The sequence below is a fragment of the Tupaia chinensis genome, unplaced genomic scaffold (genome assembly GCF_000334495.1).
Source record: "Tupaia chinensis unplaced genomic scaffold, TupChi_1.0 Scaffold000544_1, whole genome shotgun sequence".
Taxonomy (NCBI): Eukaryota; Metazoa; Chordata; class Mammalia; order Scandentia; family Tupaiidae; genus Tupaia; species Tupaia belangeri.
Window position 1 is genome coordinate 2446661 of NW_006160056.1, and position 14238 is coordinate 2460898.

A 14238-nucleotide genomic window follows, 5' to 3' on the forward strand; every position below is an offset into this window, starting at 1 on the left:
AGAGATGTAGGGACTTTTCTCCACACTCAATACACCAAAGCTGGAGTGTTTTTTTCTTGTAACACCAGTCATATTTCCGAGCTGTATCTGGAGCTTTGTATGTAGTCTCTGAGATTAAAAGATGGCTAATTCTTTTTTATTACATTGAAGGAAGGGGCCTCCCCTTTGGTTTTGTCAAACAGGCATGGAATGAGTCATTTATGTATTTGTCTTATGATTTATGGTGACAATTACAAAGCTCTTCACTCAAAAATGAACAAAACAACCTATAGATACACCATCTCTTCCAGATATTTCTTTTTTTAAGTTTTTCTTTTTGTTTTTAGAGAGAGATTTCTGCTATAGGGCACATGTGCTTGCCAGAGAAATGGAGACAGAAAGTGAGACATTACCTGCCAGGGCAATGGTCATACCACAATCCCTTCTCCTCCAGTCTTCTCTCGGGATTTTGGGCATGCATGCACACATACCTGGCATGAGTTTTAAGCTGCCAGGCTAGGAACTCAAATCACAGTTGACCACGTGGGAGTCCAGTGACATAGCCACTACACTATCTACTGGTTTCTAGTTTACTTATTTCTTGAGAGACAGAGAGAGACACCTTCAACGGAGTCCTCAAGCAACGGTCTACCCCAGATTCAGAAAGCCTTTATCTCAGGCACTGGCATGCACCTAGCATGTACAGGGAGGCACTGGGAGACAAACCAGCCACCTCACATGTGGGTTCATCCTCACAGAGCAATATTCCTGCTATACCTGGCATGAGTTTTAAGCTGCCAGGCTAGGAACTCAAATCACAGTTGACCACGTGGGAGTCCAGTGACATAGCCACTACACTATCTACTGGTTTCTAGTTTACTTATTTCTTGAGAGACAGAGAGAGACACCTTCAACGGAGTCCTCAAGCAACGGTCTACCCCAGATTCAGAAAGCCTTTATCTCAGGCACTGGCATGCACCTAGCATGTACAGGGAGGCACTGGGAGACAAACCAGCCACCTCACATGTGGGTTCATCCTCACAGAGCAATATACCTGCTGCACCGTGTCTGGGTTCAAGTTGTCCCAATTTTAAACTATGACTTTGAATGTCAATCTGCTGGCCTGTAAAAACAAGCTAAAAATAGCTGTCTCCTATGGAGGGAAACTTTAGAGACTCAGAACATTCGTAGACTCTTCCTAAAAATTAGTCCATAACCTCTTTGACAGCATTATCAGAGTCTACAAAGAGCCCTAACTTCTGTTGAAAACTAGCTTTTCCTCTCCAAATCATTATAGTGCTATCCAAATATTAGCAAAGGATAGATACAGTGGTATATGGTTTTGGTATATGTGAAAATCAGATTAGATTAGAAAATGCAATTGCCATTTCATTCAGTTTTTATGTCCAATTGCCATTGAAATTTTGCTTGTATTACCTTACTCATCCTAAGAACCTGCTGAAAAGTGCCAGGGATGAATGTATGTGTCGGTTGCTAGCTTCTCTGTTGAAATGTAGTTTCTCTTATCCTCTCAATCATGAAAATAGAACCTTGAAAGGTAACAAGGATATAACTATGTTACTATGAATAAAATTCCCCTTAAAACACAACACAGAGCCCAAGCATGACAAGTACTATATTCATTCACCACGCAACATGCACAAGAGCAAACAATGCGATAGCTTTAAAAATAGTTTATTTCCACCTTCACGAAACATGAGCCTCTGACCATTACACAAGGCACTGCAAATTAAATAAAAACTTATATTAGAATGCATTTGTCTTACGTGATTCAAGATAAAGTGGATTTTAAAAGTATTGGGGTTCTAATTCGGTACCAGCAATAGGATGCATGCAGCGTGTATTGACATAGGCAGTAATGAGCACGTGTGCATCACATGAGCAGTTCTCCTAAATGAGCAAATTCAGGGCTGCATCTCCGTTTTTCTGTCTACATAATAAAATGCCAAAAGCACTTCCCTAAAGTGCAAAGACTTTTTCCTCATAGCCTTGGTACCAGTAACAGAAGATGATTCTAAACATCTCCAATGTGGTTTTCATTATATAAAAACATGTTTCACATAAAAGCTTCATAATATAATCCAGAGACAAGGGTTGGTGCATGTTTAAAATGGGAAGCTGATAACTTTTCATTTCTTCTAGTTTTTTTTTTTTTTTTAATGATATGTACCCAGTTTCCTATCAGTTTAAACACACACGAAACACTTTGCTCTGAGCACCATGTTTACCTTTCTGAAGCCTTTTTGGGACTGTAATCCCAGTCCAAGCAGAGGGGCCCTATTTTCTGTTCAGACTTAATCCTTTCCCCAAGTCATGACAGTGTTGACCAAATCCCTGCAAATGCTCAGACACAAACAAAGGCTTGTGGGCAGAGGTCCAAATAACAATTTTGAGTAATTTCACAATGATCTGGTTAAGAAAACACACAGAAAAATGAATGATTTTGCTTTCTGAAAAACTTCGACTGAATTTCAACAAGAGATAGATACGAGAGATAGGAAGCATTGCTTCCATCCATGATGGGACTCTTTTTTTTTTTTTTTTTTTTGCTGCAGTACCAACAAATCCACAACAACGTCCCAGGTCGGCCCTCCTAGGGGCCTCCACTGATAGCTTTCGAGGTAGATGCTGATGGCTTGAAGAGAGGTAGGTAGAGTCCAAATTTGTTTTCAATCCCTGCAAACGTTGCAACTGCCAGTTTGTAGCCCCCGACATGATCAGGATTAGGAGCAGGCAGTGTGATCCTGGATTTAGGAACTGGTTCCGATCCCATAGGCTTTCTAAAAGAAGAAAAATGAGAGTAAGATTCTGGTGTGTGTGTGTGTGTGTGTGTGTGTGTGTGTGGTCTTTTTTTTTCTTTTAACTTGGTAAAAACAACATTTAAAAACTGTTAAAGCATGCAACATATCGGAACTGTTGAATTCTAGTCCTTTGTAGGTTCCCCTTTGGAATGGTCATGTGCACATGATTCCAGTGCATTTGAAAACCTTTTCTGTTTCATAACAAGGACTAGACTGATGTACTGTTTTCAGTAACAACTGAGTATCAAAAACAGCCGAAATTTCACAGCAGATTTCTCATGATACTTACACTCCTCCAAAATCAATGTAGAACCACCGCTGTAGCAATTCGTAAGTCAGCAAAGTTACGCCAAACTGGGGTGAGGATCGAAATACACGCGCTTTGAAAAAAATGGGGAAGTAGCAGATATAATTAGATTTTTAAAAAATTTACCTGATACCAAAGGGTTAGTTAAGAACAAATTATTTCCGTACCACCAGCTCCTTTCCACAAAGCTTTTGGGCCTTCTTCCCGCAGGATCTTTCTGAAGCAGTCTATCACTCCACTGTAAGTGGTTTGGCCAGCCCGGGCAGCCACCTGTAATCTTGTCTTGATAACATCAGCAGGGGTCACTAAAGATGCCGCAGGCATACCTGCAGGAGAGACACAACACCATCTCAGTCCGGTCACATTCTCACTATATAAAAATAACTGTGCTTTGAACTGCTGGCCGTGGAAAGAAAGTTAAGAATCCAATGCAATCAATTGCCTATTTCACTGTCCTCGATGGGAAGCAGAGCCGTGACTATCTTGTCTACAGCGATGCTGCTCCAACCCACCTCCCCTCCCTACAGTGACATCTCCTTCCCAAATCCTGCAGCTGTCGTAGGTCGGTTTCTGTTCTGAAATATTGACGTAGTTTAAGGAATTATAGTTTAAGGAATTATATATCCATAACACTGCTTCGATGCTAATTCAAGAGTTAAGACAAATGAGTGGTGTTTTGTTGTGTTTTGTTTGTTTTGTTTTGCTTTGCTGCTGAAATAAAAAACTTGCAAAGTTATTAGGTCTGACTTTTCAGAGGTGAAGCTTGTGATGGATTTCCTCTTCATGGTTTTCTGTGGCTGTTGGCAGTTACAGGAGGTGCCTTCCCTAACACGTTTACCCACCCCTACCCTCCAAGCCCTAACCTCTCCAGTTATACCAGAAAAATAGTCTACTGATAGCTGCACAAACAGTGTGTGTGTGATGAGAGTAGGGGGCTGGGGAGGCTGGGACGGAGTGGAGAATCCCATAGATAACACTGGGATTTCTTTTTTGTAAGACTGACATCTCCAGAAAAATATCTGACAGACATTTTAAAATTTATACTGGCCGATAATCAATGAGAAGGAAACAACAACAAGAAAACCATCCCCAAATTACGAATGGGAAATTTTTCTACAGTCATTTTATCCAAAATGGGGCAGCCCATGTTTAGATTTTGTAAAAGCGAGACTGTACTCAGAAGACACTGTCTCTTATGGTTTTATTACTTTTCCATTATGAACCGATTCCAAACCAAATTGGTCAAATGCAGATGCATAAATCTCCTTTGCTTTTTTTAAGGCTTAATAATTCTGTAAGAATTTCTGTCCAAACCAGCATGGTCTGGCTCATAACTCCATCTCATCCTTCTAAAAGACAGCTTTAAAATTCCCCCCGCTCTCTCTCTCTCCTGTGTGTGTATGTGTGTGTGCGTGTGTGAGACTCTGCATAGGACATGCTTGCATTGATATTACTGAAGCAGATCTCTTCCTCAACCATCTTCACTCAACTTCTCAAACATTGATCTTAAGTAGCCGTTTTTATAACGTGCATTGCAATGTTGCATGTGAACACTCACTTTATATCCAATGCTTCACTGAATAAGTCATACTGGATTTCCTATTAGTTCGAAAGAATGAGTTTAACTTTGAGCCAGGAATTTATCCTCCAACAGAATGGAAGGAAACATGAAAAATGCTTAGAAACCCACTGTGTTCACACCACCGATTTTGTTTTGCTTCCTGGTTTAGAAAGAGTTCAGCAAGGCAGGCTGCTTAGCACATGCAGTAAAACCCTCCTTACAGCAGTGAGAAGGCCTGTCAGCACAGGACTGTGAAAGACCTAACAGCAATAGAAGGGGCAAAAAGTTCCCTGTAGTTAGGGTAGCTTTCATAAACAGTTTCCTGTTAGGAAAAGAGAGAGATGTTGGGAAGGAGGAGTGCAACGATGAAGGATATTGAAATACCAAAAACATAAGCTAGTTAGTAAGTTGCTTAGCAAACTTGATTGGTGTGGTGGGAGATACTGGAAATGCAGCAGCCTGAAAAGGACTCTCATCACCTCCACCTCTCCTGAGCTGCAATCTACTTGGGGCCTAGGAAGAGATGTGGATCTCTCTGAGGCAGTGGATTTGAGGTCTGGGGATTTGCTAAATTTTACCCAGAGAACTTCACCAAGCTGCTCCAGAGCAATGCTGGGAAAGCAGCAGAGATAGCCAAGAGGTTGGCCACCAGAGATCTGTTTATTTTGGGGGCCTCAGCTAGCAAAGACTCCAAAAGAATTTGCCTGATCTCTCGTCTTCCAGAACCCTAAGACAATGCTGACCAAGCGGTCTGAGTTTTCTCTGTTCCTAAAGATAGGAAAGCAGGAGACCACTGGGAAACAGGGAGGCTTCCTTTAAGTTCCCCAGCATGAGGGACTGGCAGCCCACCTGATTCTTTAGTAATGAGAAACCTTGTGGAGACCTTGTGGCCACATACCGCCCCCATGACAAGAACAATTTAGGGTGCTCCTTAGTCAAAAAAAGTTATGTCTTCATGGGGGCCCAGGAGCTCGAGAGTAGATTATTTACAACAAAAAGAAAACATGACCAGCAAAACACAGCTTTGGGGCATGAGTCACCTATAATTTCATAAATATCCCACTAGTCTTTATAAAGAATGTGTTTTTGTGCTTATCAGATACAAAGGTTACAATATACTTATTTTGGATCAAGGAGAAGAGTTTTCCAAATCCCCTTTGCATCCTTATATGTTATCTACTTGATACGTCAGCTTCTAAGAGCAATGTGATCGTTTCTCATGAGGCGCGAGAGGACGTTACATTCTCTTTATATACTTTTAAGCTGAAATTTTTATAAGACAACATTACATTGATACTTCAAAGAGGTTAATGACAATATCTCCATTGTCAATTTTTATCTTTTATCAGCATAAAATATGTCCCCATGCTTCTGAACGCCATTTTCAAACCATGAATTCCACTTAGTCTGACATTAGTATCATTGCATTTGCTGACTGTCTATATTTACCTAATACTTGGTTTTCCATCTGTTTTCTTTCAGTCTTTCTATGCTACTATTTTCTCAAACTTCAGGTGACTAGATTTTTTTTTTCAAGAGTTATCTAAAGGGGTTTGTATTTATTTATTTATTTAGATATTTATTTAGGAGGAGTATCTGCATTTATTGTGGGGACTGGACTTATTTCTATCCTATATGGTGCTTTCTGTTTTCTCTGCTTCTAGTTACTTCCTTTTGATCTCCCCTCCTTTCCTGACTAGGTAACTTTATTTAAATATTTGATGCATTTATTCATCTGCATACAGTTACTATGTGCACATTTAAAAAAAGTTATTTCTTTCATTTATTATCATTTTAATTTGCTACAGGGAACGTGCACTCCCCAGTGAGAGAGAAAGAGAGAAGAGAAAGTGAGAACGCAAGCCACCAGGTCCGGGGAATTGAACAGCAGTCAGTCCCATGGGAGTACAGTGCCTTCAGCATGCCACCTGCTGACCCCACAATGTGCACATTTAATGAGCATTTGCAGCCTCCTTGAGCAGGCTGCGGGCTTTAGCACATTTGAATTTCGTCTTTCATTTACCTGTCTCCCAATAACCCTTGGATAATAACTACATATACCAAAGTCGGCAACAATTTCAACTTACTCATAAGCCCAACTTTTATTAGCCATTTTATATATCCCACATTTGTTGTCTTCTTTTAAAAGTCACTTTTTAATGCAAGGCAACCTTTGAGTTCTTGCATATGAGAACCTAAGTTTCCCGATACGAGTGTGCCTGGGAGCATAAGAGATTCAGGACATCTTCTCCTTGGCACTTCGAAGGTGTTCAGCATTGCAGATGGGAAGTCACTCTTCCATTACGGATTTATTCCTGACTTCTCTCCTATGGCTTCTCCCTAGGGAACTTGTATTAAATAGATGTTAGACCTCCTGGATGAATCCTACATGTCTCTTAAGTTCTCTCTTACTTTCCATCTTTGTCTTTTTGTCCCACATTCTGGATTTTCTTCCCTGACTTATTTTCCAGATGTCTACCTTAGTCTTTGATTGTGTCCGTTTTATCGTTCAGAACCATCCCTGCATTTTTAACTTTGGCAATCCTTTTATTAATTTTCAAGAAAACTTCCTTACTGATTATTCCTTTCAAATCTCTCTGAGGGGCCTAATTATAGTCCGTAAAAATTCTCTTCTGTCCCTTGAATTGCTGATTTTCTCTGTAATTCTTCTGTTCACTTGCCTTGTGGCTCCTTCATGGCTGAAGACCTCTGGCTGTCTACTGCTACTGAAGTTCAAAGGATGGGATGATTAGTATATCGCAGGCATTGTAGGTCTGTGCTGTGCACAGCTCTCTTTTCTGGGTTAAAGGGGGCCCATGGGCTTTGGATGAGGTCTACTAGCTGGGTGCAAGGAACTAGGCAGACAGGCGGGGTGGGGATCTTGCAAACTGCTGAAAGGAGATCTCTTCACTTTAGAGGCAGAAAGATTATTTTATACTCGTCTTTGTGAAGAGCTGCCATGAGTTTATTTTTTTCTGCATCGGAGCTGAAGGTCTAGAATTACCTTAAGCTTTGCCCAGCTTTCTTTATTTCAGTTCCGTTCACTTGCCAGGACCCTTTCTTTAAATATAGCTCTCTGAGCTTTTTTTTTTTTTCAATAGAGAGATTTTTGCTATAGGGTATGATCTCACCAGAGAGAAATCGCCTCCCCTCCCTCCCGGCCACGGTGGATGGCTATGCTGCAATCTCTTCTCCTCCATTTTCTTCTCAGGATTTTGACATCCATGCACATGCACCCAGGGTGAGTTTTAAGCTGTTCCCCATAGCTCTGAGCTTTTTTTAACAGGTGACAAAGGTTGACTGCAGATCCATAAAGAAATGAGGAGGACCAAGCTCTGTCATTGTGTAGTAAATGTGCCTCTCCAGTTCAGGTCAATGATTTACCCAAAAACCTTCACTCTTGGCAGTCTATTGTTAAAATTCTCTGGGTCAGCTCTTACATTAGAAGTAGTTTTTCAGTCCAGTTTCAGAGTCAACATGGCTCTGTTTCCTGTCTGCAAAGGGCTGGCACTAACACTTTCTAGTGTCAATAGAGAATTTTACAAATGTAGATCCTGAAATTTTAAGGTATTTGGGAGGAGAGATGAGATGGCTACATATGTGCAGTCCATTACTATAACCCACTCTCAATTATTTATTTTTTTTAAGATCTAAGTGTTGCTTTTAAATTATCTTAAGCTTTAAGTCTCCATCATAAAACTGTCCAATAGTACTTCTCTCTTAACCCTTGCAAGGCACCAAGACTAGTCATACATACAACACTTTCATATTTGTGTTACTGAACAGCTTTGAAAGGTATTCCTGAGTTGAAGCTTAATCTAAGCTAATTAATTCAAAGACAAGACCATTACTTCAGTTTGACATATTCTTTTTCTTTCTTTCTTTTTTTCTTTCTTTCTTGTTTGGAGAGGTTTTTGCTATAGGGTGTATGTGCTCACCAGAAAGACAGAGAGAGACAGAGAGACAGAAAGTGAAAAATCACTCCCCAGTGGAGATGGCCATGCTGCAGTCCCTTCTCCTCTATTCTCCTCTTGGGATCTTGGGCATGCATGCACATGCGCCCAGCATGAATTTAAGCCACCGGGTCCTGGACTCGAACCATGGTCGACTACATGAGAGTCCAGCGACATGGCCGTTACGCCAACTGGTGGTCCCCAGTATGATATACTCTTATTATTTATCATTCTGACAATAAAAATCATTTGGTATGATAGATCACTCTGTAAAACTTAAGAAGTATTAGCTATCTTTTGATATTATTCATAAACTGTATTGAATTACCCTTCATTGATTAAAAAGTACCATATTAACTATAACAAATTAGAATTGGTTTCTTAATTTCAGGCCCTTTGTCTCAGCCCTTACCTTCTGACATGCTGAGATACTATGGCCAATGAAAATAAATTCAGATATGTGAAATAATGGAGTAGGTGTTCTTGGTGTTAAAGATATTTATGATTTTGAGGGCCAGCACATGGCATAGTGGTTATGTTGCCAGACTCCCACATGGCTGACTGTGGTTTGAGTCCTGGACTCTGTGGCTGAAAACTCATGCCGGGTGCATGTTCATGTGTGCCCAAGATCCCAAGAGGAGGCTGGAGAAGGGACTGCACTGTGGCCATCCCCCACTTGCGGGGTGACTTCTTACTTTCCCTCTCCCTGTTTTTGTCTCTTTCTGGTGAGTGCTCACACTCAAAAACAAAAACCTTTATAAAAGAAAAAAATTCTCAATTTTTAACTAGATATGAAAATATAAAAAGAACAATCAATATTCTGTAGATTTTGAGATACCAACAACCACCTCAATTAAAGAGCTATATATTACTAAAGTAATATAACTTCAAGACTGATCATAATTTTGGAAAGAAAAAAATGAGATAGTACTCATTGAACAACTGACATTATTAATACCACTAAAACATAGAAAGCATGATTATATTGATTGAATCACAGATCCACCTTACTTAAATAATAAAGCTGTTCAACACATACACAGTGCACATGTGCACACACACACACTCTATAAGAGAGCAATTTACTATAGTATATATAAAGTAGTCATGAGACTTTTCTGGTTTATAATAAGTTAGTAGCCAACAACTATTCATTGTAGTTGCATGAAGCTCCACACAAAAAAGAAGGCTTAAGGGGGCAGCCAGCGGCAGGTAGTTAAGGTGGCTGGATCATACATGACTGACTGTTTGGAGGCTTGAAAATCATGCCAGGTGCATGTGTGTGCATGCCCAAAATCCTGAGAGGAGAATGGAGGAGAAGGGACTGGAGCAAGGGCATCCCTTAGGTATAGTTGGGGTGGGGGGATCGCTTTTCTCACTTTCTTTCTCAGTCTCTTCTCTCTGCCTCTGGTGAGTGCAAGTACCCTATAGCAAAATTTTTTTTTTAAAGGAAGAAGAAGGAAGATGTTTACCTTTTGAGGTAAGCTCTTCTCCTTTCTCAAGGACAATAAAGATCCTGGGATTCTCTGCATACTCTGTGTGTGTTTTCCTTAGGAAATGCTTTTGCTCTTGCTAGTATGCACAAAGGAAATGCGGGGGCCTGATTCTTCTTGCACCTAAAATTTGGTGCCCTCTGGGCTCACTTTCTAGAGAGTGGGCATGGGAACATTTCTGAACCAAAGTCTTCTTGCCATTCTTCATTTAATTCAGCTCTCTGGTATGCATGCCAGCAAGGTTCTGGACTTGGCAGGTGACACCCAGCTTCCTCCCACAACCTCAGTTAACTTCTTATCACTGGATATTATCACTGGATATAGGGTTTTTTTCATTTATCTTACCACAAAATACATTACTAATTTTTTTATTAAAACAAATATATTTTTTTAAACTTGCATTTTCATGTAAACTTTATTTGTAAGTAATGACAACTTCATTTCTTTTCTAATATGTATGCCTCTTCCTCTTTTTTTTTTTTAATGCTTGAGGGTATGTGTATGAATACATAAACACAAGAGAAATCACACCCTAGTGGGCTTTTCTCACACCATAATCTTTTTTCTCCATTCCTCCCTCCTTTCTGGATCTTAAGGCATGTGAACACATGTACCCAGTGTATTTTTCAAGCCACTGGGGCTGGGATCTGAACCATGGTTGGCCATATAGGACCTGGTTCCCTTAATTATAGTACTACGGGGCCAGCCTCTTTGTAAGTTTATTTCTTCCATGAACAAGCAAGACACACACACACACACACACACACACACACACACACACGCACACAGAGAAGACAGAGAGCACCCCAGTAAGGTCTTAATGACACAGTCTACATGTTTCAGACAGCCCTGGATCATGGGCACATGCACACTCTGCATATCAGGGGGGCCTCCAGATGAGAACCAGCAAGGACCCGTGTGGGTTTGCCTCACAGAGCATCGCATTTTACTGCTGGGCTACCATTTGTCTCCTCTTTTATCACTTTTTCTTATTTCTAACTGGACTCTCCAAAATAAGACTGAGTAACAAGAACAAGAGAGCCATCCTCATCTTATTCCTTTTTCTTTTCTTTTTTTTTTTTTTTTTGAGGGGTTTTTGCTATAGGGCGTGTGCGCTCGCCAGACAGACAGACAGAGACAGAGAGACAGAAAGTGAGAAATCACCTCCCGGGGGGATGGCCATGCCACAATCCCTTCTTCTCCATTCTCCTCTCGGGATCTTGGGCATGCACGCACACGTGCCCGGCGTGAGTTTTAAGCTCACGGATCCGGGACACGAACCGTGGTCGACTACATGGGAGTCCAGCGACATAGCCATTACGCTATCTGCTGGTCCCGTCTTATTCCTAACTTTAAGGAAGATAGTTGTTATGTCATTTGCCATTGCCCCTGATATGTTATTAAATTAAGGAAGTAGTTTAATTCTTATTACATAGTTTTTGTAGATTTGTGGAATATACTTAAGTCATCAGGATTTGTAGCTGATCTATTTCTGAAGAATAAAATTAATGACAAACTACATCTTATATTGGGTTGTCAGAAAAGTCATGACATATTTTTCTATGCAAAAATGCATCATGACTCTTGGGACGACCCAGTATTTTCCCATTATTCAGGGAAGGTGAAGACTAGAGGAAAGGTGAACAGTAATATGAAACTATAAAACATATCGAACATTTGTAGCTTTCAAAATGGTCCTTGGTGATCTTTACCTCTTGACATACATGCCCTTGCTACATTGGTTCATTATCTTCTTAAGGCTACAACTGTAAGCACAGCTTCTGCTTTTCTCTCCCCATCTCTCTCTGCCTCCCAGATCTTGCTTTGGGTAAGCTAGCTATCATGTCATGAGGATATTCAAGATGGCCTATGGAAAGGTCCTTATAGCAAGGAACTGAGGCCTCCTGCCAAAAACCATGTGATTGTACCATCTTGAATAATGGATCCTCCAACTTCAGTTAAGCCTTCCAGAGCCCTGGCTGCCACTTTGATTGTAACTTCATGATAGCCCTTGAGTCAGAGACATTCAACAAGCACCTATTTCCAGACCCACGGAAACTGTGAAATAATCAATATTTGTTGTTTTAAGTTGATACAATTTGGGGCAATCTGGTATGCAGGAACAGATAATGTTGGGTCATTGGAAAAGTTGTGATGTATTTTCTATGCAAAAATATGTTATGACCTTTACAGTAACCCAATACAAAAAGTATCTGGAGAGACAACAGGACAACCATAGGGTTACAACAGCAGCAGCATGAGGATGCCAACTACTTCGGTTTCAAGAACATGGCAGCAATACCTCAAAAACAAATCAGATCTTTTATCAACAAACTCATGTCAGTGAATCTATTTCTCTAAAATAAAAGATTCAAAATAGGATAAAGGTCTTAAAGCGCAAAGATTTTCTTTAATAAAATCACTTATTTAAATTTCTTTCAGAAAAAAATTAAGTAGCTAAGATTGGGAAATAGATAATATACAATGAAAAAAGTATGTTTAGAAAGCTTTAAATGAGAAGGCCAGTATACGTTGGGGTGGTTAAGGTGACTGGATCCCACATGACCAACTGCACAGTTCAAGTTCCATATCCAGTGGCTTGAAAAATACAGTGGGCATGTGTGCATGCATGTCCAAAATAAATAATGGAGAGAGAAATGGAGAAGGGACTGCAAGTCTGATAATTTCCCATGGAAGAGGATGCTTCCTCACTTTTCCCTTCTCTTTATCTCTCTCCAGTGAATGCATGTGCACTCTGGCAAAACTAAACAAAACAAAACAAAAACCACAAAGTTTTAAATGATATATGATAAAAGTACTACTATTATCAAACATTCTGTAATGCATATTATATGCCAGGTACTATCTTGGATCTTGATATTTATTAATTCACTAAATCCCTATAATAATCTTGTGATACTAAGCCGTTCTTATCCCTGTATCTAGATGAAGAAACAGTCAGAGAGTGACTAAAAAAACATGTGCAGGTCACTCAGTTCTAAGTGGGGAAACTGGAATTTGTAGTTGGTAGTCTGACTACACAGCACATGCCATTACCCATTTTGCTATGATGGCTAACAATGCTTAAAATCTAATATTAAGTGAACACTACATATAGCACAACGTGATCACAATTCTATTAAAAAACAGCCAAGAAGGAAAGATTAGTAACAACGTTAATTGTAATTATCTTAGACTAATGGCATACTGGATGATATTTTCTTATTTCCCCTTTCTGACACTTTCCAAATATTTTACAATGAGTACTAATACTTTCATAGTCATAAAAAAAAATTAGAAGAAAGAAAACAAACTTTAAAAGAGAAAAAACAAAAAAACAAACCAGAGTGACTTCTATAGCTTTGGTAGCCTGGATTACCTACGAAGCCTCTACACAGCAATGAATTGCTCTAGATACCTATCTTTTCCAAGAGAAGAGTTAAACATAATCTTTTTGTGGCGTGCAGAAAATGAGGCTTAGGAAAAAGAACTAGAACTTGATCTGAGCTCCGTGACTTAGAGTCTAACTTCACAACTGATTTACGGAGGGATTAACAGATAGAGAATTCAGAATATAATATTGGCTAACATTTACTGAGCATTTACTCTACACTAGGCATTAAGTCCCTCCCATGGATACTCTCATTTGAGCCTTACAACTATACTCTACACTAGGTACGAACATGATCTCCATTTATAGCTGAGGAAAGTAAGGCTTAGGAGAAGTTAAGTAACTTGCCCAAAGTCCCACAATAGGTATCGCCTTTAGATCCTCCACTATTTCAAGTAAGTAATTTGAAATAAATTGTTATAACCTTTTGGGTCAAAAACTGTTCTCATTAAAAAAAATATGTGAATAAGTTATACAGTGCACAAAGAGTCAATGACCAGGTTGTGATTTAAATGAGGAATTCTATAGTCTCGAAGTCATGACATCTTACTGTTAAGTATGGCAGTCTCATTGCTACTCAAACGACTAGGGTCCTAAGCAGACAGGAAAAGACAGTCCTGCCTCATCCATCAATATCACTAGAATCTAAGAACAGGGATTAACTAAGAATTAAGAAGGAGCTACATGGGTTCCTGACTCCAGGGGTTCCCCAGGGGGATGGGTAGTGGGTGT

General features: G+C 39.9%; 1 protein-coding gene across 2 annotated transcripts in view; it reads right to left on the reverse strand.

Annotated features, from left to right (window-relative positions):
* Nucleotides 1–1658: 1658 nt before the first annotated feature.
* SLC25A13 (solute carrier family 25 member 13) overlaps nt 1659–14238 on the reverse strand; it is a 225507-nt gene continuing 212927 nt past the window's right edge. For both annotated transcript variants that reach the window (XM_006157502.3, XM_006157501.3), the window contains exons 16-18: nt 3276–3434; nt 3091–3181; nt 1659–2780 (exon numbers count right to left, since the gene is read on the reverse strand). In XM_006157502.3, coding sequence (XP_006157564.1) covers nt 2594–2780; nt 3091–3181; nt 3276–3434 — 437 coding nt within the window. In that variant the 3' untranslated portion in view covers nt 1659–2593. The remainder of the gene's footprint in view (nt 2781–3090; nt 3182–3275; nt 3435–14238) is intronic.